The sequence below is a fragment of the Oryctolagus cuniculus genome, chromosome 19 (assembly GCF_051225735.1).
Source record: "Oryctolagus cuniculus isolate XC-2025 breed Fujian yellow rabbit chromosome 19, ASM5122573v1, whole genome shotgun sequence".
Taxonomy (NCBI): Eukaryota; Metazoa; Chordata; class Mammalia; order Lagomorpha; family Leporidae; genus Oryctolagus; species Oryctolagus cuniculus.
Window position 1 is genome coordinate 8,844,525 of NC_142885.1, and position 20,950 is coordinate 8,865,474.

General features: G+C 44.0%; 1 protein-coding gene across 2 annotated transcripts in view; it reads left to right on the forward strand.

Annotated features, from left to right (window-relative positions):
* Nucleotides 1-19,120, forward strand: part of CYP3A6 (cytochrome P450 3A6) — a 31,253-nt gene extending 12,133 nt beyond the window's left edge. Inside the window, 7 exon segments of one of the 2 annotated variants that reach the window (NM_001171268.2) lie at nucleotides 1,189-1,337; nucleotides 4,817-4,944; nucleotides 5,963-6,029; nucleotides 11,042-11,202; nucleotides 13,123-13,349; nucleotides 15,879-16,041; nucleotides 18,698-19,115. In NM_001171268.2, the coding sequence (NP_001164739.1) occupies nucleotides 1,189-1,337; nucleotides 4,817-4,944; nucleotides 5,963-6,029; nucleotides 11,042-11,202; nucleotides 13,123-13,349; nucleotides 15,879-16,041; nucleotides 18,698-18,793 (991 nt within the window). In that variant the 3' untranslated portion in view covers nucleotides 18,794-19,115. 2 annotated transcript variants of the gene reach the window in all.
* Nucleotides 19,121-20,950: the final 1,830 nt, after the last annotated feature.

Consider the following 20,950-nt stretch of genomic DNA (forward strand, 5'->3'; position numbering starts at 1 on the left):
GGGTGGAAGGGCCCAAGTACTTGAACCATTACTTGGTGCCTCCTAGGGTGTGCATTAGCAAGGAGCTGGAATTGGAAGTGGAGCTGAGACTTGAACCCAGGCACTCATACATGGGCTGTACCCCTCCAGCAGCTCCTAACTGCTGGGCCCATCCCCCACCCTACCCCCTAAACGGGGCTAATTTTGAATTATTCAGGAACAACAAGCGTAGACTGAGGCTCTCCTGGCCAAACAGGAGACATGTATTCACTTAACAAAGGATCCTCAAAATGAGTTTTGGAGGCATTTATTATTATATTTGACCAGGAATATCCTCGGGTTTCTATTCTACCCTCGGGGCCAGCTTAGATCCTGGAGATGGGGAGGAGAGGGTCTTTCTGGGGCTTTGGCAGGGATGGAGAGAAGGAGGATGAAGTTCCTGGGCTGTTGCTGTTCTGTAGTGTGCTGATGCGGAGAAACCAGCTCTGGATATACACCCTGCGTGGTGGCAAGACCTAGATCAGTGTCTCCTTCTCCAGTCCCCTAGGAAGAGTTAACTATTCCTCCACGTCCTGCTGAAGCCCTGGGCTTCCACGTCAGTTAGCACCCACACTCCACACACGCTGCTGTTCCTTGTGTGATTATGGCTGTGTCACGTTCCAGGCCTGATCTACTGGAGCTCAGAGATACGTCTACATCTCCTAGGGTTCCCATCAGCCCTAGGACAAAGGCAGCTGCAGAAATGTATGAATGTGAGTGATGGAAGTATAGACCCTTCAGATAATCTAGGTGGTAGTTTTATTCTTTTAAGATGTATTTATTACACACACACACACACACAGATATCGATCTTCCACTTACTGGTTGCACCAGAGTAGGCCGAGCTGAAGCCAGGAGTCTGGAACCCCAGCTGGGTGGCAGCGGACCAAGCACTTAGACTACTGTCTTGTGCCTCCAAGGATGCATTAGCAGGAAGCTGAATCAGAAGTGGAGTAGACGGCCTTGGACCAGCACTCTGATTGGAGTTGTGAGCATTCCGAACCTAACCCACCGGGCCACGGTGCCTGCCGTGGGAGGTGGTTCTGGACGCGTGTGGCTCTTTGCCTGTTGTGCTCTGACGTGTGGTTTACCATTGTTTCTTGCTCCATGTGCAGAGGAAGAATGGCAGAGAGGTGCTCATTTTCATTTTCTGTGTGTCCCTCCCCTCAGAATCTTTGGGGCCTACAGCATGGACGTGATCACCGGTACATCCTTCGGAGTGAACATTGATTCCCTTAGAAATCCACAAGATCCGTTTGTGAAAAACGTCAGGAGGCTGTTGAAATTTAGTTTCTTCGATCCTCTACTTCTCTCAATAAGTATGTGGTGTACTGTTTCTCTTTTTAAAAAACATCTTTTGAGATCTAATTCATGTAACATATAATGCACCCACTTAAAATTGTTAAGTTAAAATTGTTTAGTTAAGCCACCATTATTGCCAATTTTAGAAGATTTTTGTCAACTCAATAATCCCATTCCTTCTCTCAACTCCTCCCCCCAACCAATATCACTAATCTCCTTTCTGTCTCCATAGATTTTTTTTTAATTTTTTTAAATTTTTTTGACAGGTAGAGTGGACAGTGAGAGAGAGAGAGACAGAGATAAAGGTCTTCCTTTGCCGTTGGTTCACCCTCCAATGGCTGCCGCGGCCGGTGCGCTGCGGCTGGCGCACCGCGCTGATCCGATGGCAGGAGCCAGGTACTTATCCTGGTCTCCCATGGGGTGCAGGGCCCAAGTACTTGGGCCATCCTCCACTGCACTCCTGGGCCACAGCAGAGAGCTGGCCTGGAAGGGGGGCAACTGGGACAGAATCCGGTGCCCTGACCAGGACTAGAACCCGGTGTGCCAGCGCCGCAAGGTGGAGGATTAGCCTAGTGAGCCGCGGCGCCGGCCCCATAGATTTTAAATCATATAATATGTGTTCATTTGTGGCTGTTTTATGAAAAAAAAAAGGTTTATTTAGTTATTTGAAAGGCAGACTTAAAGAGAGGCAGAGAGAGAAAGATCTTCCATCTGGTGGTTCACTCCCCAGATGGCCACAACAGCTGGAGCTGGGCCAGACTGAAGCCAAGAGCTAGGAGCTTCTTCCGGGTCTCCTGGGTGGATGCAGGGGCCCAAGAACTTGTGCCATCTTCTGCTGTTTTCCCAGGCACATTAGCAGGGAGCGAGATTGGAAGTGGAACAATCAGTACTTGAACTGGCGCTCTTATGGGATGCTGGCACCTCAGGCTGCAGCTTAAACCACTGCACCACGGCGCGAGCCCTTATTATTTATTTTCAAGATTGTTTTGGCTTGTTTGGTTCTCTTGACATTCCATATGAGATTTAAAACCAACTTGACTATTTCTATAATGAATCTAGGAGTCTGATAGAGAATGTCATATCTGAATATAAATTTGTACAGCGTTGTCTTTTTGAGCATTTTTTAAATCAACAAATGTGGCTATTTTTCAGTTTATTTGGATCCTCTTTATTTCAACAATGTTTTGTAGGTTTTAGAGAATGCGTTTTTCATTTTTGTCGATTTTATTCCTAAGTATTTTTTTGATGCTGTTACAAATACAATTATTTTTCACAAAGGACTTATTTATTTGAAAGGCAGAAAGACACACACACACACACACACAGAGAATATGTCTGAGAGACCGTCCATCTGCTGATTCACCTCCCAAAAGGGCATAGTAGCCAGGTCTGGGCCAGGCCAAAGCCAGTTGCCAGAAACTCCATCTTGGTCTGCCATGTGAGTGTCATGGACTCAAGCACTTGAACCATCTTTCCATGCCTTCCCAGTCTGGTTAGCAGGAAGCTGGATTGGAAGCAAAGTAGCCAAGACTCACACCGGCACTCAAATGGGACGCTGGTGTCAGGAGCAGCAGCTTAACTTGCTATGCCACAAGGCCAGTCCAGTATAATTATTTTCTTAATTTCACTTTGTGTTGTGCATTTAGAAATAGTTTCTTTTTGTATATTGATCTCAAATCAGAGGTGTGCTGAACTCATCTATTACTTCTAATAGGTGACTAGAAGTGCTGAGAGAGGTGCCTTGTCTTGTTCCTAATCTTAGAGAAAGCTATTGATCTATTAGGTGTGATGTGAGTGACGGGTCTTTCACAGATGCTTTTTCTCAGATTGAGGAATTTCCATTCATTTCTGGTATGTTGAGTGTGTTTCTCACAAAATGATATTGGAGTTGTAATATGCTTTTTTTGCTTCTTTTGAGATGGTTTTATTGGCATAAAGCCCACTTTAATAGCATAAAGCCCACTTGGTTATAGAGTATAATTCTTTTATATGCCACTGGATTCAGTTTGCTTGTATGTTATTTTGAATTGTATATCCATTTTTATAAGATATATTGGATTGTATCTTTCTTTTCTTATGAAATCTTTGTTTACATTTTTAATTAGGGTTATACCAGTCTCATAGAATGAATTTAGAAGTGTTCGTTTTTCTTCTGGATTTTGCAAGTGTTTGTTAAGAAGTGGTATCAGTTTTTTTTTTTTGTTTAAGATTTATTTATTTATTTGAAAGAGTTACACACAGAGAGAAGGAGAGGCAGAGAGAGAGAGAAAGGTCTTCCATCCGCTGGTTCACTCCCCACTTGGCTGCAATGGCCGGAGCTGCGTCAGTCTGAAGCCAGGAGCCAGGAGCTTTTTCCAGGTCTCCTACACGTGTTCAGAGGCCCAAGGACTTGGGCCATCTTCTACCGCTTTCTCAGGCCATAGCAGAGAGCTGAATTGGAAGCAGAGCAGCCGGGACTTGAACTGGTGCCCATATGGGATGCCGGCACTGCAGGCGGTGGCTTTACCCGCTATGCCACAGTGCTCCCCCCCAGTTTTTCTTTCAATACTGATGGAATTCACCACTAAAATTGTCTGGAACTTGTTTTCATTGTAGATAGTTTTTTATATCTTTGTGTGTTACATATCTATGCATATTGTCTATTCCCTTTTGATTTGATTCTTTATTGTATGTCTTTATAGGATTTGTCCATTTTAAGTTATCTAATTTATACAGATTGTTCTAACACCTGAATTGTTAGTAGAATTCCTTTATAATTCTTTTCATTTTTTTAAACTTTGATAGAATTATCTGCCATTCATTTCTGATGCTAGTAATTTGTCATCTGTCTATTTCTTCATCAGTCTAGCTAAAATTTTGCCATTTTGATGGCATTTAGAAAAAAGAGCCTTTGATTTTATTGATTTTATCATTTATTATTCTCTATTTTGTTAGTTTCCAATTTGGTCTTTGTTCTGTTCTTTCAGTTTAGTTTGCTCCTAATTTTTCAATGCAATACCTTGTAAAGTTAGATTATTGATCTGAGATCTTCCTTTTTAAAAGCTTAGACATTTATAGCAACATATTTCCCTGCAAGCAGTGCCTTTTCTACATCCCATAGTAAATATGCTCATTAGTTTTGACATAAAATGTCTTCAGTTTGATTAACCTAAAACAACTTGTAATTGTCTGTCTGATTTCTTCTTTGACCCATTGGCTGCTTAGGATTATATTGATTGATATCCACATGTTTATGATCTTCCTGTTTTCTTTCTTTCTTTCTTTTTTTTTTTTTTTTTTTGACAGGCAGAGTGCACAGTGAGAGAGAGAGACAGAGAGAAAGGTCTTCCTTTTTGCCATTGGTTCACCCTCCAATGGCCGCCGTGGCCAGCGCAGGAAGCGTGTGCTTCCTGGTTGAGGACCTTGATGACTTTCACTCTTTTGATTGAGAAATGCAAATTGCACCATGTAAAGTTTGCATTTCATTATGGTTTCTCTTTTTTTCTTTTCCCTATAGCACTCTTTCCATTCCTTACCCCAATTTTTGAGGCATTGCATATCAGTATGTTCCCAAAAGATGTTATGGATTTTTTGAAAACATCCGTGGAAAAGATTAAAGATGATCGTCTCAAAGACAAGCAAAAGGTAAATTTGTTGTTTACATGAGGATGTTATGTTTTTGTTAATTTTTGGTCTGTAAACATCTTATTTGTATATTTCTCTCTGTGTTAATTGTAGATAGAGAACTCTAGGTTTTGGACATGAAAACTTCTGGATTTTGGGGGCATGCAGGCGGGGCTGGGTCAGGTGGTATGAAAATGAGTTAGCACATTTACAGTTTGATGATAGGCATGTTGAGACATAATATTGAGATAAAATCTTTACCGTCTCCCTTCCACTCAGTAAACTGTCCAAGGATAAAAAGTAGGATTTAGAAATTATTTGCTGATACTATCACTTCCTCAGATCTTAGATTGTTAAAAGAATCATTTCCATCCCACGTGTATTATTTTACACATCCTCCAAGGGAAAGCTCTCTGTCTACCTGAGGGGAGACTGTCTACTTTACGTTTGCAGCTCCCATGGCTCGGGTGGGTCAGTGGTCTTTTCTGGGTATTGAGATTGTAGACTGGCTTCGCGTGGTCTGGAGGCCAGTACAGGGATGTGTGCAGGTTGGGGAGGCTACCTAGGGGTCACTGAACGTGGTTAGACATCTCTCGGAGGGTGGAACATTTGAAGATGCACACAGGAACGTTGCAGAGGATCTGTAGGAGTGTCAGGAGTTTATGTGGACGCTGGTTATGAGTTAAGGAAGGAGAACAGAAGGATTGATGTGATGTTCAGGACTTCCTGAGGAAGCACGGATGACAGCAGGAAGAGTGGGGAACGCTTTGGTCAGGCAGCCATGTTCAGAAGCCGGACAAACTCGAGAGCAAGGAGGGAAGAAGCCAAAAAAAAGCTGTTCAGCGTGGCTGGATTTCTCTTAGGGAAGCTTGCCACCCTCTAAGGTTCGTAGGTGGGTGGTTCTGCTCCCTGGTGACTCAGGGACTTCAGTTGACTTCTGGACTCGAGGGATCTCAGAGAGGAGGTCGGGTGCTGCACTCCTGGTGTACGTTTTTCCTTATGGTTTTGTTTTCATTGACTCTTCTCTCTATGCTTCCAGCGCCGAGTGGATTTTCTCCAGCTGATGATTAACTCTCAGAATTCCAAAGAAATCGATTCCCACAAAGGTAACCAAGGGTGCTCCGACGTCTGTGCGTGGGAAGCTCTGCGGGAGGATTCGCCCCCAGATGTGCAGGGAGTTGTCCAGGCAGGTCGGCATTTCTGCCCAACTGCAGAGAGACACGAACCCAGATACCACAAGTGGTAGCCAGAGTGAATTCTGTAAGCGTGGTGGCACAACTGTGAGGAGAACCATGGACAAGTATTTCGTGCCTGGAAATGCGTGAGTGGCCAGTGGTAGAACAGAGCTGATTCTCAGTCACATCTAGACCCACGGGAAATGTTCTCCAGAGGTGAAGTCAGAGGCACTCTGTCCCCAGAGCTGGGGTACTGACTGGGAACACTTGCTCAGAGTGTGTTCAGTGGCTTAATCTGTAAAATTCCATTTTTCTGTTTGTAATACATGTGGGCCCTGTGGGGAAGCTTTGGAGAGTTTGTATATTTGCAGTTTGTCCTCAAACCTTCACCTAGGTTTGATCACGCAGTGATGGCTTTTGAGTGAAGCCATTACCACTATGCTCATTGCAAATTGATGACTTCCTTATTCCATCGTCTTCGGGAACTCGAAGTGATCATTGCTACTGGAGTGTCTTTGCTTTCTAGATAATTTCTGTGATCAAAACTAGGAAAGTCAAATTTATTTGCAGAGAACTGAGAAATATAAGTATTTCCCTTTGTGTCTATACCCAAGATATAAACAGGCTTTCATTTTCTCTGTTTCTCTCTCCATCTGTCCAGGTCTCTCTTTTTTTCTCTCTCTGGTCATTTTCAGTCTACCAGTGCTTTGCCAACCATCTGACAAAACTCCTGAGTACTTAACAGTTGTTCTAGAGAGCAGGGTGGGCTGACTCCAGTACATATGTGTAAATATATCTATGTCTACATCTATCCCTCTCTCTTTTATTTTTTTTACAGTGTTGTTTTTAAACATTTAAAACTTTTTTTAAGAGATGGAGGGAGGGAAGAGGGAGAGCATGCACTTCTATCTATTGATTCATTCCCCAAGTGCTCACAGTGGCCATGGGTAAATCAGGCTGATGCCAGGAGCCAGGGACTCGATCCGTGTCTCCTACATGGGTGGCAGAAACACAATTACTTGATCCATCACCACTGCTGTCCAGGGTCTGTAGTTAGCAAGAAGCTGGAACTGTGGCTGGAGAGGAGACTTGAAAAGAAGCACTCTAATATTGGATGTCTGAATCCTATCTGGTGTCTTAACCACTAGGCCAAACGCTCACTCCTCTGTCACTTGTCTTACTACAGCTTTGTTTGACAGAGAAAATACTCTAAATTTGCTGTTCAATACAATAATCACTAGATACATATAGCTACTGAGTATTTGACTTGTAGCTAGTGCTGCTGAACAAGTTAATTTTAGATTGCATTTTAATTTTTTGTTTTTAAAAAAGATGATTTATTTGAGAGGTTGAGTTACAGAGAGGAGAGACAGAGAGGTCTTCCATCTGCTGGTTCACTCTCCAAATGGCTGCAATGGTTGGAGCTGGGATGATCTGAAACCAAGGGCTTCTTTCAAGTCTCTTATGTGGGTGAAGGGGCCCAAACACTTGGGCCGTCTTCTGCTGCTTTCCCAGGTCATAACAGGGAGCTGGATCAGAAGACGAGCAGCCGGGATGCAAACCAGCTCCCATATGGGATGCCAACGCCACAGTGCTGGCCTCTATTTTTATTTTTTAAAAAGATTTATTTATTTATTTGAAAGGCAGAGTTAGAGAGATAATTAGAGAGAGAGAGAAATCTTCCATCTGCTGGTTCACTCCCCAGATGCCCACAATGGCGAGAGCTGGGCTGGTCTGAAGCCAGGATCTGGAACCTGCTTCTGGGTTTCCCACATGGATGCAGGGGCCCAAGCACTAGGCCATCCTCCACTGCTTTCCAAGGTGCATTAGTAGGGAGTGGGATTGGAAGTGGAGCAGTCAGGACTCGAACTGATGCCCACAAGGGATGCCTGCATTGCAGGCAACAGCTTTATCCACTATGCCATAATGCTGGCCCAGATTGCATTTTTAATGAATTAAAATTTGAAACTCCACGTGGTGGTGGGGGCCAGTGCTCTACTTCTCTGTGACTCTGCCTTTCAAATAAATAAATAAATCTTTTTTTTTTAATCCACATGGTGGTTAGTGCTGACTTAATGAACAGTAAATATGTAAAATTTGAGTTTCTAGTCCGTTTTCACTACAGTATCAGGAGGTTTATGCTAACATGGAGAAAGCATTTGATGGTTGAATTTACCCAAAATGCATCATAGAAATCATCGGTGGTAAGTCAGAACCCTGCAGACATTTCTCATGTTAACTTCATGTTTTAGGTTATAATTGTATAGGTAGCGTAGGCATATACTTATTTTGACCAGACAGACCAGTGCATGCTCGCTTGTCATCACAAGGGGGCTGGATCGTGAGCAGGAGGGCTTGTGCACTAAGGAAAGTGGCATCAGGCTATGATTTTGCAGGCGTTGTTCATCTACCCGCGGGATCGTATTTCCCAGTATTTCATGCTGACCAGTGACTTCCTACTGACACAGTCTGTCTTCTGCTGCTTTAATGCCCTCCATTAGATAGAATGGATCCTAACACTTCTAGCTCTTACCTTTCTCTGTAGTTTCTCTGCGTCCTGAGATTACCCTTTTGAAGGCTGGGCCCCCGTCTTCTAGTACCTGATGCCTCTCAGACATGACCCACGTTTCTCAGCTCAGATGGTGCATACTAGTTTCTCACGTTGCTTGGAAGTTCAGGGTTTGATTCTGCAGCACCAGGGTATGGTTTAGGAGTCTTCACTTCTTTTACTTTTAAAAAATGTTTATAAAGGGAGCAGCTTTCATGCATTTCATATATACAGTTTTAAGTAATGATACTTCCCATGCTACCCTCCCTCGCCTTCTTCCTTCTTTCCTTATTTTCTTTTAATTTATACAATGACACACTTTCTTTTTTCTTTTTCTTTCTTTCTTTTTTTTTTTTTTGACAGGCAGAGTGGATAGTGAGAGAGAGAGAGAGACAGAGAGAAAGGTCTTTCTTTTGCCGTTGGTTCACCCCCCAATGGCTGCCGCGGCTGGTGCGCTGCGGCTGGCGCACTGTGCTGATCCAATGGCAGGAGCCAGGTGCTTCTCCTGGTCTCCCATGGGGTGCAGGGCCCAAGCACTTGGGCCATCCTCCACTGCACTCCCTGGCCACAGCAGAGCTGGCCTGGAAGAGGGGCAACCGGGACAGAATCTGGCGCCCCGACTGGGACCAGAACCCGGTGTGCCAGTGACGCAAGGCGGAGGATTAGCCTAGTGAGCCGCGGCGCTGGCCTCTTTCTTCTTTTTAAATATAGATTTATTTATTTGAAAGGCAGAGTTGGAGAGAAGCAGAGCCAGAGATGCAGAGAGAGAGAGAGAGAAAGAGAGGTCTTCCATCTGCTGGTTCACTCCCCAAATGGCAGCAATGGCCGGAGCTGAGCTGATCTGAAGCCAGGAGCTTCTTCTGGGTCTCCCACATGTGTGCAGAGATCTAAGGACTTGGGCCAACTTTACTGCTTTCCCAGGCCACAGCAGAGAGCTGGGTCGGAAGGGGAGCAGCCGGGACTAGAACTGGCTCCCATGTGGGATGCCGGCACTACAGGCCAGGGCTTTAACCTGCTACACCACAGCGCTGGCCCCCGGAGTCTGCATTTCTAGAGTGTGTCAGAGATGCTGTCACCTGAAGTCAGCCAGCGTGTTGGTGATGGGGATGGCAACAACAGGAGCTGGGCCAAAGCTAGGAGACTGAAACTCTGTCTAAGTCTCCCACGTGGGTGCAGGGACCCAAGTGCTTGGGCCATCTTTCATTGCTTTCCCAGGCGCATTAGGGAGCTGGATTGGAAGTGGAGCAGCTGGGACTCAAATCCAGGGCCCATATGGATTGCTGGCATCACAGGCAGTCTTTAATCTGCTACACCACAACACCTCTGCAGAGAGAGAGAGAGAGAGAGAGACAGACAGGTCTTCCATCCGATGGTTCACTCTCCAATTGGCTGCAATGGCCAGAGCTGCACCAATCCGAAGCCAGGAGCCAGGAGCTTCTTCTGGGTCTCCCACATGGATATAGGGGCCCAAGGACTTGGGCCATCTTCCACTGCTTTCCCAGGCCATAGCAGAGAGCTGGATGGGAAGTGGAGTAGCCGGATCTCGAACCAGCGCCCGTATTTGATGCCGGAGCTTCAGGCCAGGGCATTAACCTACTGCGCCACAGTGCCAACACCAATGTGGATTTTTTAAAAAAGATTTTATTTATTTATTTGAAAGGCAGAGTTACAGAGAGGCAGAGGCAGAGAGAGAGAGCGAGAGCGAGAGCGAGGTCTTCTACCTGCTGGTTCACTCCCCAAATAGCTGCAACTGCTAGAGCTGAGCCGATCCGAAGCTAGGAGATTCTTCCAGGTCTCTCACATGGACACAGAGGCCCAAGTACTTGGGCCATCTTCCACTGCTTTCCCAGGCCATAGCAGAGAGCTGGATCAGAAGTGGAGCAGCCAGGACTTGAACTGGCACCCATATAGGATTTTTTTTTTTTTGACAGGCAGAGTGGACAGTGAGAGAGAGAGACAGAGAGAAAGGTCTTCCTTTGCTGTTGGTTCACCCTCCAATGGCCGCCGCGGCCAGCGCACTGCGCCGGCGCACCGCGCTGATCCGATGGCAGGAGCCAGGTGCTTTTCCTGGTCTCCCATGGGGTGCAGGGCCCAAGTACTTGGGCCATCCTCCACTGCACTCCCGGGCCACAGCAGAGAGCTGGCCTGGAAGAGGGGCAACCGGGACAGAATCCGGCGCCCCTACCGGGACTAGAACCCGGTGTGCCAGTGCCGCTAGGCAGAGGATTAGCCTAGTGAGCCTCAGCGCCGGCCCCAGATAGGATTTTGGCACTGCAGGAGGGGGCTTTATCCGCTACGCCACAGCGCCAACCCATACTATGTGGATTTTTATTCTTTTCCTCTAGGGTGATTCATATTGACCTATTTCCCTAAAATGTGTTTCTTCCCTTTTTAGCTCTGGATGATATAGAGGTTGTAGCCCAATCAATTATCATTCTCTTTGCGGGCTATGAGACAACTAGCAGCACCCTCTCCTTCATTATGCATTTGTTGGCCACTCACCCTGATGTCCAGCAGAAACTCCAGGAGGAGATTGATACACTTTTGCCCAATAAGGTGAGTGAGTGACCCGGGACAGGGGCTGGGGGAGGAGTTAGAATAGAATCCCCCACCCCCCCACCTGCCTTCCTGCACTACCCGGGGGAATAGTTGCAAAATGTGTGAGCTTTGATTCCTTCACTGGCAAATTTAGGAAAGATCTAAAGAGAAAAACACATGGAGATACAAAGGATGCCGCTCACAACTCTATGATCTTTGTGAGTCAGTGTTGGTCCCGGCGTGTCTGCTGGCTGTTAGAAGAATGCCAAGTCAAAACCATCCACAGAACCTCAGTTGCACCTACAGAAGTCGTCATTGCTCTGATGTCAGGTCATTAGCTCTGTTTCTAGTGGCCGACCTTGCTCTGGCCTGGCTGTTGGCTGAGTGAGGCCGGCCTGGGCTGGGGAGGCGGACTCTGCTCTGTGTTACGCACTCCTCATCCTCCAGCCGAACAGCCAGTGGGAAAGAAGACAAGATAGGACCCAGGGTGTCCGGCTCTTGAGTCAAACTCAACATAACACCAAGTGATAGCCACACATTATGCAACCTGGTTTTCTTTGGAGTATGAAGAAGCCTGGAGTCTGGGGTGGTATGGCTGCTTGGTAGGAAAGTACACACAGGGGTCTCCTTCAGTGTTTGCAGTCAAGACCTGAAACTGTAGTGAGCGACTGTTCTAGCAACAGTGGGTGGGGCTGAGAGTGGGTTCCTGTCTCTGTCGAACTTTCATTAGAATTGAGATTGTCCCAGGTTAACATCTATTTTTAAGCTTCTTCTGTCATAATAAGATAGAAAGAGACTAGTTTTTCAACTCTACGAATGTTTTCTGAGATTTATTTTATTTATTTGAAAGGTGGAGTTAGAGAAAGAGAAGGGTGGGGAGAGAGAAGAGAGAGGGAGAAGGAGACGGAAGAGAGGGAGAGGGAGAAGGAGTACACACGCGCAGACGAGCTTCCATCCACTGGTTCACTACCCAAATGGCCACCACAGCCAGGGCTGGGCCAGGCCAAAGCCAGGAGCTTCCTCTGGGTCTCAGGGGCCCAAGCACTTGGGCCATCCTCCACTGCTTTCCCAGACACATTAGCAGGGAGCTGGATCAGGAGTGGAGCAGTTGGGACTTGAACAGCAACCATATGTGGTGTCGGTGCTGCAGGCGGTGGCGGTCCAACCTGCTATGCCACGACGCTGGCCCCATCTCTGCAAGGTTTTAAAGAGAGATTTATTTATTTATTTTGAAAGTCAGAGAAATATCTTCCATCCACTAGTTCAATCCCCAAATGGCCACAATGGCCAGGAATAGGCCAGGCTATATCCAGGAGTCTTTCAGATCTCCCCCATGGGTGCAGGGGCCCAAGCACTTGGGCTGTCTTCCATAGCTTTCCCAGGTGCATTAGCAGGGAGCTGGATTGGAAGTGGAGCAGCAAGTCTTGAATCAGTGCTCATATGGGATGTCGCATCTTGGGTAGCAGCTTTATCTGCTACACCACAGCTCTGGGCCCTGGTCTCTGCAAATTTTATACATGTGATCAAAATAGTTTCCAATCAGGATTTTTCAAATCAAAAGCTTTCTGCAGAGTAAGGGATTTTCTCTTTTTCATGTTCCATTTCCTTGGCAATGCTTATGACCTCTCTTTTGAAAGGTGATAGTGACTTTGGCAAATTTTGAGAGTAATGGTGTATTCTACATGCTGTGGGTTTCTGGGCTTGTGTATGGAGTTGTCCCCAAAGTCTCCCAGTTCATAACTACTTCCCACACCTGAATGTACCATTCATGGAGCTGGGCAAATGACATGGCAGTTATTAAAACGCCTCTTCAATGCTACCATCTTTTACAATGTGAGTTATCCTTTGGAGCACCCAACACTTCAACAGTAGTGCATTGAATGAGTGTGAAATTAATTCCAAATCTCCATTTATGAAAATCTGTTTCTTTCTTCCCAGGAACTTGCTACATATGATACCCTGGTCAAGATGGAATATCTGGACATGGTGGTGAATGAAACTCTCAGATTATACCCAATTGCTGGCAGACTTGAGAGAGTCTGTAAGAAAGATGTTGACATCAATGGGACATTCATTCCCAAAGGGACAATTGTGATGATGCCAAGCTATGCGCTTCACCGAGATCCACAGCACTGGACTGAGCCTGATGAATTCCGCCCTGAAAGGTATAGGATCCCTGGGGAGGGGAACCTACCCTGAAGCAGGCTGGTTCAGGCATATTCTGACATTTCTTACATAGATAATGAACATGGGACTGTAGAGTCATTTGCGTGCGTGAATTTTTATTTTTACTAGTTTTTCTTATGAGAAGAAATGGTAATTGTTTTCAAAACTGTTGAAACTGTTGACTAGGAAAAGGCAGCTAAAGCCATCCACAGTTCCAAAATTATTTACGTAGCGTCTGTATTGCATTAGGTATTATAAGTTACATGGAGATGGTTTAAATTATACAGGAGGCTGTGGAAATACTGTGCCATTGTATATTAGGGATTTGAGTGTCTGTGGATGGTGGAGGTCCTGGATTTTGTCCTCTAGTAAAACAGATATGAGAACATACATATAAGAAACTCATATAGTTTTGGTGATGTACGTATACACCATAATTTATTAGCTGCTACCTGATTGTAGGTGTGTAGGCTTTTTTTTCCCTTTCAGTTTTCCTGTGCTATTCACTTTGGCTGTCTACAGGAAACATTTCCACCTTGCGCCTGGTGGCCTTGTCCTCTACAGCAGTTGTAAGACAGCAGGCTGAGCTGATGAGAGGCGCTCACCCCTGATGAGCAGACGCCTCTGTGAGGACAGAGGAAAGCCCAGGTCTGCAATCCTGCCTCTGGCTGCCATCCTGTGTCAGCTCACGTGTCCTCTTAGTAGTTAGTGACTCCTCCCAGTGCGAAGTCGCCAGCTCTCTAGACGTTGGAGGTGTGTCAAGCATGCTGTTCCGGGAATTAGCAATTAAAGTCAGGCTCTGGGCACATTGTACCCTCTGGAAATAGTTGACATGTGACCACTATTGTATTGGCAAACAAAATGGACAAAGGAGTATGTAGGGCACTGGCTGTTAAGTCAGGAGGCTTGGGATCTGGTCTTGTGGGCTGTGTTGACCCTCGTGCAGGCATAGAGTCTCCATATGATATTTATGAGAGGAGTAAATTGGTATTGACTTAATGCTTTATTTTCTGGGCCAGAAATTCTGTGTGTGCCCCCCATTCAGCGCCTCTATCTTCTGTAGCTTCATTAATGTTAAAGAGACCTTTGTAGTGTTCTTTGATTCATTCAGTCATCGAGTTGTGAGTGCTTTCTGTGTGACAGGGACTGGACTTGGCAGTGAGAAACGCACATGTTAGAAATGTTATGTTGGAGAATATTTGAAATACACACAAGTATAACTATGGAATACTTCTAATGCATCACCAAGCCTAATACTTGCTCCAGTAGCCACAGCCCAGTCAGCTCTTACTCCCATGCCACCACAACCCTCCCTCTGGTTGCCATGTTGTGTGAGCAAAATCACCTATAAGAAGTTAAGAATATTCTCCAAAATGTAAGCACTCTTTTTTTAAAAGATTGATTTATTTAACTTGAAAGTCATAGTTACACAGAGAGAGGAGAGGCAAAGAGAGAGAGAGAGAGATATCAATCGATCGATTGATTTTCCATCGATGGTTCACTCCCCAATTGGCTGCAATGGCCAGAACTGTGCCAATCTGAAGCCAGGAGCTTCCTCCGGGTCTCCCATGCGGGTTCAGGGGCCCAAGAACTTGGGCCAACTTTTACTGCTTTCCTAGGCCACTGAAGAGAGCTGGACGGGAAGTGGAGCAGCCAGGTCTTGAACCGGCACCCACGTGGGATTCTGGCGCTTCAGGCAAGGGCATTAACCCGCTGCGCCATAGCGCCGGCCCCTAAGCACTCTCTTAAAACCAAATAACTATATCCCATGGTCATTTTCCCAAGATAAATATTTTTCCTTAAAAATCATCAGATATTGAGGAATTATTTGAATAAATGCTAGGTTTAGCCTTCAAGGAATCTGTAGCCCGGTTGAAGAGAGAATCCAGGAGGTTGGTGATGACACTGAAGTGGAGGAGCTTCGTATGACGTGTAAATGATGTAAATGACCTGACTTGGACTGTTACAACTGTTCTGTGAGAGAGAAGGAGTGTGCTGGTGGGGGGAGAGTGAGAGTGAGGCAGAAGTAGGAGAGGAAAAAGGAGGAGGGAAGGGGTGGGGAGGAGAAGGGGAGAGGCAAGGAGGAAGAAGGCAGGGAGGTAGGTGATGAAAGGGAAGAGAGAAGAGAGGAAGAAAAAAGATCTGTTTAAATACCAACCAAGAGGCGTTTTCCCCTGCTGCTTCCTCAGTGAGCATCCGACCAAGAAGACCCACCTTCCCTTCCACCAGTCTCATTTCCCATATGCATTCCAGAACCTGAGCACATCACCGTCCTAAATGTAATTTTAGTGTACAAACATACACTGTCTTTTAAACAGCATTCATCTAATTTCATCAACAAGACAGATCCTCTAGGAGAGGGGGATGGAAAGGATCTGCAGCTTACGATTCTCAAAGCTAAATGCCAGCAGTGTTTGAGCAACCCACAAGTGTGTCCTGTGTACCACTGGTTGAGAGGGCTAAATGATAACCCAGATAGGTGCTTTTATGTGGCTTTAACTTGTTTTCACCTACTTTTGTGGAACCAGGTTCAGTAAGAAGAACAAAGACAACATCAATCCTTACATATACCATCCCTTTGGAGCTGGACCCCGAAATTGCCTTGGCATGAGGTTTGCTCTCATGAATATAAAACTTGCTCTTGTGAGATTAATGCAGAACTTCTCCTTCAAACTTTGTAAGGAAACTCAGGTCAGTGTACTTAACGTATCAGTAATGTTTTATTGGGAATTTTTAAAAACTGTGTGTGGGGGGGTCTATATATTAAAAGAATATACTCACTTGTCTTTTAATAGTTTATTCTAGCAGCCAAAATATCCATGTGAATATATGGGAATTAAGATTATTTCAGCTCTGGAGTTCCAAATGGGCCATTTTCTAAAGACCAAAGTATAAAGATCCTTAGAGTCAATGCATATTAGCATGGCATGAGTATGTGATGACTCCTCTATCCACAAGGAAAGTTTTAAATTTAATTTCAAGTCAGGTGGAGATGGCAAAGTGTTGTGTTTACTCATGAGGTGCCGTGATTACTCTATCATGACTTTTGAGTGTCACTCTCCTCCACAATTTAGACATCTTCAGAAAGTTCCGGGGGAAGGCATATTATTAAGAAAAGTTTCAAAGATCTTTTTACACCAAAAGCCAACTTTCATTCCATTTTCCTGTAAGCTTTTTGAAACCCACTGTACATAAATTGTCTCATGGTAATACTGAACCACATTGGAACCCGTGGGGGGAGATTTAAACAATGCATGATGCCTGGATCATCTCCAAATTAAGAACTAACTCACCCAGATTGTGGATGTAAAAGTTCCCCATTGTTTCCCATGTGCGCTCAAGGTTAACCGTCAGCAATTTATGGCACTTCTACCGGATCTGAATGGCTGCCGCAGTCCGTAGCCCTCCCGACTCCTGTATATCATCTTCAAGGAGCTGTATCCCAGACACACTTGGCTCTCTGTGTTCTAAGAGTACCTCCATGTATTGTCTTCCCGCTCTCCTCCTCACTTCATTCTCATCTTCCAAGTTCTGTTTCCTTCTTAACTTCTCCCCCCAAGTCTGACAACTCCAGGGTTTCCCCCTTTCTAGTCCAGGGAGCATTCACTTCTCTGCTCAGTGGATGGTTTCTGAGGAGTGTTTTGTCTCCTAATGGAATACTTTGTCATTATACCACCCTGTTTGGTTCTCAGGGTGTTTTTCTTGCATTTTACAATGTCTCCCCACAACTTAACTCTTGAACTTCATTTTTTTTTGAAGTTGTTGCATGTTAAAGATCAGTTAGATTCCTTTATTGTTTTTTTTAACTTTTATTTAATGAATATAAATTTCCAAAGTACGGCTTATGGGTTACAATGGCTTCCCCCCCATAACGTCCCTCCCACCCGCAACCCTCCCCTTTCCCACTCCCTCTCCCCTTCCATTTACATCAAGATTCATTTTCGATTCTCTTTATATACAGAAGATCAGTTTAGTATACATTAAGTAAAGATTTCAACAGTTTGCACCCCCATAGAAACACAAAGTGAAATATACTGTTTGAGTACTCGTTATAGCATTAAATCTCAATGTATAGCACATTAAGGACAGAGATCCTACATGAGGAGTAAGTGCACAGTGACTCCTGTTGTTGACTTTACAAATTGACACTCCTGTTTATGGCATCAGTAATCTCCCCATGCTCCAGTCATGAGTTTCCAAGGCTATGGAAGCCTTTTGAGTTCTCTGACTCTTATCTTGTTTAGACAAGGTCATAGTCAAAGTGGAGGTTCTCTTCTCCCTTCAGAGAAAGGTACCTCCTTCTTTGAAGACCTGTTGAACTTCATTTTAATCCCTTAATAAACTCCCGATGGTGTCTTTTAAGGGACTTTGCCCACTGAGAGTATTCACAAAACGTTTAAGAATGATTTACCATTGATTTGGAGTTATTAGATACAGATTTTAATTTAAGACTTTTATCAAAAGGTGTGTGTGTGTACACGTGTGCTTACTTGTCTGTATGTCTTCAGGGGAAAGTGTATGAACACCATTTGGAATTTGAATATGATTACATGATTACATGCCACATTTTTAATTAAGTATTATCTGCTGGCATCAGAAATTCCCCATTTGAACTACACTTGGAAGGCAAGAAGAGATGTTAGAAACATGAAGCATAATGCTCTTTGATAACTGATTGTTCTCATTAAACCAAAAAGGGTTTTCAGAAGTTGAGAACTGTCCAGAGTTAACATAAGTGTCACCTATACAAGAGTAATTTCAAGTTTCACCATCACAAATTTAGTTTTATGTGACATTCAAAAAGGGCTTGCCATAATGGCTAAGAATGATATATAAAATTTTCAGAGTCACCATTCTAGCATACAATTGAAATAAAAAAGAGAACAAGCCAATGTGGTTTGTCTCAGGCCTGCTACAGAATAAGTTCTCCCTATATATTTTGTTTAATGAACAGGTGGATGAATGGTTTTACTATTCAGTGTTGAAACAGTCTAAAAATAAGGTTGAACTCTTTACTTAGTGTAGGGTTAATCTTGTAGGTTAACTGAAAATAGATCTTTGTAAAAAATAAGAATGGGGTTAGGAGATGGAGGAGAAAGGCGGGTGGGCGTATAGGCAGGGTGGGTGGAAAGAATCCTTATGTTCCTAAATTTGTATATATGAAATGCATGAAATTTGTATACCTTAAATAACATTTAAAAATAACAATAAGGAATGTAAGATATATGATGTTAATGTAGTTCTCCATGTTTGTAAAGCACCATTGTCCTCAGTGTGGTTTTTCTGCTATGCTTCTGTTATTGATGGTGTTTCATGTCTTACTTCTATGCTTATTTAATTATTCCAGGTCCCTCTAAAATTAGGTAAGCAAGGACTTCTTCAACCAGAAAAACCCATCGTTCTAAAGGTTGTGTCGAGAGACGGGATCATACGTGGAGCTTGACTTTCCTATGGAATTTTGCTTTACTCTTCAAGGAGGCCATATCCCAGAATGAGACCTACATTTACTTTGTGAATAATAGTTGGAAATAAAGATGGGGTTAACCTGTGGTACTTAAAGAGTGATGGTGGAGTGTGGGTTCACTGAGCCATCCCTGTGTGTGTAGAGTGCTGTCTGTTGTGTAATAGAGGAGGTGACTACATCAGTGCCACACCTGCAGATTAGGCCTCTCCAATCCTCGGGGATTCCCTCTCTCCATGCTCATTCTGTCATATCACCCCTCACTTAGCTTGATCAGACAATAAACTTGGCTCACTGGTTTTTGAATCATTTTTGGTGAAAATCTGAATTAATGAAGTGACCCTAAGAATGACGTTTGTATGCTATATTTTTTGCATTCTTCTCTAATGAGTATTCCACTGAGGATGTCAACAAACATTTCTTTACAAAAAATGTCATCAGATGCATTCCTGCCTATTAGGTGGGCATCTATGGAACTGAGCCAGTGAGAACCAACAACTCGTGTTTTGGATCCTCATGAATATGTGTTGGGCCCGTTTTGGAATTCCAGTTTTTTTTTTTTTCTTTTATTTAATGAATATAAATTTCCAAAGTACGACTCATGGGTTACAATGGCTTCCCCCCCCATACCGTCCCTCCCACCCACAACCCTCCCCTTTCCCACTCCCTCTCCCCTTCCATTCACATCAAGATTCATTTTCGATTATCTTAATATACAGAAGATCAGCTTAGTATACCTTAAGTAAGGATTTCAACAGTTTGCTCCCACACAGAAACATAAAGTGAAAAATAATAGATGATTTTTTTTAAATGATGATGAAATCAGATCAGACCTATTGTCATGTTTAATCCCAGTGAGAGTCAAGTTGGGAATTGATAATTTCTTTTTTTTTTTTTTTTTTTTTTTTACAGAAGATCAGTTTAGTGTACATTAAGTAAAGATTTGAATCGTTTGCACCCCCATAGAAACACAAAGTGGAATATACTGTTTGAGTACTCGTTATAGCATTAAATCCCAATGTACAGCACATTAAGGACAGAGATCCTGCATGAGGAGTAAGTGCACAGTGACTCCTGTTGTTGACTTTACAAATTGACACTCCTGTTTATGGCATCAGTAATCTCCCTATGCACCAGTCATGAGTTTCCAAGGCTATGGAAGCCCCTTGAGTTCTCCGACTCTTATCTTGTTTAGACACGGTCATAGTCAAAGTGGAGGTTCTCTCCTCCCTTCAGAGAAAGGCACCTCCCTCTTTGAAGACCTGTTCTTTCCACTGGGATCTCACTCACAGAGATCTTTTTGCCAGAGTGCCTTGGCTTTCCATGCCTGAAATACTCTCATGGGCTTTTCAGCCAGATCCGAGTGCCTTTAGGGCTGATTCTGAGGCCAGAGTGCTATTTAGGACATCCGCCATTCTATGAGTCTGCTGAGTATCTCACTTCCCATGTTGGATCACTCTCCCCTTTATTTATTCTATCGGTTAGTGTTAGCAGATACTAGACTTGTTTATGTGCTCCCTTTGACTCTTAGTCCTTTCATTATGATCAATTGTGAACTGAAATTGATCACTTGGAATAGTGAGATGGCATTGGCACATGCCACCTTGATGGGATTGAATTGGAATCCCCTGGTATGTTTCCAACTCTACCAATTGGGGCAAGTCAGCCCGAGCATGCCCCAAATTATACATCTCTTCCCTCTCTTATTCCCACTCTTATGTTTAACAGGGATCACATTTCAGTTAATTTTCAACACTTAAGAATAACTGTGTGATAATTACAGAATTAAACAGTCATATTAAGTAGAACAGACAAAAAAAAATACTATGAGGGATAATGTATTAAGTTGTCCATTAGCAGTCAGGGCTATGCTGATCAAGTCACCATTTCTCATAGTGTCCATTTCACTTCAGGAGGTTTCCTTTTTGGTGTTCAGTCAGTTGTCACCGATCAGGGAGAACATATGGTATTTGTCCCTTTGGGACTGGCTTACTTCACTCAGCATGATGTGTTCCAGATTCCTCCATTTTGTTGCAAATGACTGGATTTCATTGTTTCTTATTGCGGTATAGTTTTCTAAAGAATACATATCCCATAATTTCTTTATCCAGTCTACCATTGATGGGCATTTAGGTTGGT